At 39.0% G+C, this 1,986-nt stretch overlaps 1 protein-coding gene across 1 annotated transcript; it reads left to right on the top strand.

Moving 5' to 3' along the window:
• The first annotated feature begins 220 nt into the window (after positions 1-220).
• On the top strand, positions 221-953 carry LOC103199268 (RWD domain-containing protein 1-like). The gene is given in 2 exon segments (XM_007943518.2): positions 221-574; positions 576-953. Coding segments are annotated over 2 exon segments (732 nt in total).
• The last annotated feature ends 1,033 nt before the right edge of the window (positions 954-1,986 follow it).

Raw genomic sequence — 1,986 nt, 5'->3', positions numbered from 1 at the left:
GGGCGACTTTAAAATCAGGATCTCCTCAGTTGCTAATAGCAATTCCCACCTTGGAGTTTACAAAGACTTATGGGTAGAAAAGCCACACTAAGTAATTTACTACACCGCAGGAGGCATGCGCCCACCTGGCCTTCGCTAACTCTCCAGGCCCGGCTGCGATCCCGGTTGCAGCGCACCGTCTCGGTGTCTGGGCGATCCATGGGCAGCCGCGACGGTCACGATGACAGATTACAGCGAGGAGCAACGCAACCAACCGGAGGCTCTGGAGACCATTTGCCCCGACTCCTTCACAGTATTATCAGAAACTCCACCCACTTTCACCATTACTGTGACATCTGAGGCTGGAGAAAATGATGAAACTGTCCAGACTACACTCATGTTTACATACAGTGAGAAATATCCAGATGATGCTCCCCTTTATGAAATATTCTCCCAGGAAAATCTAGCAGATAATGATGTCTCAGACATTTTAAAATTATTAGCATTACAGGCAGAAGAAAACCTTGGTATGGTAATGATCTTTACTTTAGTGTCAGCTGTGCAAGAAAAATTAAATGAAATAGCAGATCAAATAAAAACTAGAAGAGAAGAAGAAAAAAAAACAAAAAGAAAAAGAAGCAGAAGAAGCTGAAAAGCAACTCTTTCATGGCACTCCTGCTACAATTGAGAATTTCTTAAGTTGGAAGGCCAAGTTTGATGCAGAACTCTTGGAGATTAAGAAGAAATGGATGAAAGAAAAGGAACAAGCAGGGAAAAATAAACTAAGTGGGAAACAGCTATTTGAAACAGATCATAATCTTGACACATCTGATACCCAGTTCTTGGAGGATGCTGGAAATAACGTGGAAGTAGATGAGTCTTTGTTCCAGGAAATGGGTGACTTGGAGCTGGGGGATGATGAGGATGATCCAGACTACAATCCTGCTGACCCAGAGAGTGACTCGACTGACTGAGTGACTGTCCTCATCTGCAGAGAGATTCTTTGTGATGCTGATCAGCAGGATCATGGAACCTTGAAGAAGCCATTCAATTAAAGTTTAAAAAAGTGATGGTGAGAATGTGGTGCTGAGGTTAATGAAGATTTGATCTTGTAGAGTCAAGAATGATTCCTCTCTCCCTCACACAATTATTACCTTTTTGGTTTTGTTTTTGTTTTAAAGATAACCTCTTTAGAAAAAAAAAGGTAAATAAAATTGACTTCTTAATGGTGAAAATAGACTTTAACATTTACTTGACAAGTTTTCTTCAGAATAAGTTTTATATATGATTCCTCCATGATGATACAGAATGATACAGAAAAGAAAGCCACTTGGTTAGTTCTAATGACACCCCTAAGTATTTTCATCAAGAGTAAACATTTACTATTGGCTTGTATCCTGGAAATTAACCAAAGACTCTGCTTTTCAAATGAGGATACATACCACCAGGATGTACAACACCAAGACTGCTGGTATCTGAAGCAATCGTTGCATGTCTTCATGGATTATCAGTTTTGCTCTTGGATATGGGAAAATTTCCATTTTTGTTTTTCCTTACAAATTGTAGAAAATTAGGTTAAAAACAAACACAAATATGTTTATTCATTGCTGTATCACTGTAATAATTCCTGATACAGAATAACTGATAGGGACTAAATTTTGTCCCCCAAAAAATATGTCAACTTGGCTAGACCATGATTCTCAGTATCATGAAATTATCCTCCACTTTGTGATAGATACAGTTATCTTATGTGTTGTAAATCCTAACCTCTGATGTTAATGAGGCAGGATTAGAGGAAGTTATGTGAATGATGCAGGATACAGTCTACAGGCTTAGGTTGTATTTTGAGTTAATCTCTTTTGCGATATAAAAGAAATTAAACAAGTGAGTAGAGATCAGAAGGACCTGTATACTACCAGAAAAGAAGAGCCAGGAGTGGAACATGGCTTTTGGACATTGGGTCCCTACACTTAAAACCTCCTAGACTCAGGGAAAGATTGATGCCAA

Source organism: Orycteropus afer, unplaced genomic scaffold, assembly GCF_000298275.1.
Source record: "Orycteropus afer afer isolate SDZICR_OR568_19922 unplaced genomic scaffold, OryAfe1.0 scaffold00108, whole genome shotgun sequence".
Classification (NCBI taxonomy): domain Eukaryota; kingdom Metazoa; phylum Chordata; class Mammalia; order Tubulidentata; family Orycteropodidae; genus Orycteropus; species Orycteropus afer.
This window is presented reverse-complemented; position numbering and strand designations above follow the sequence as displayed.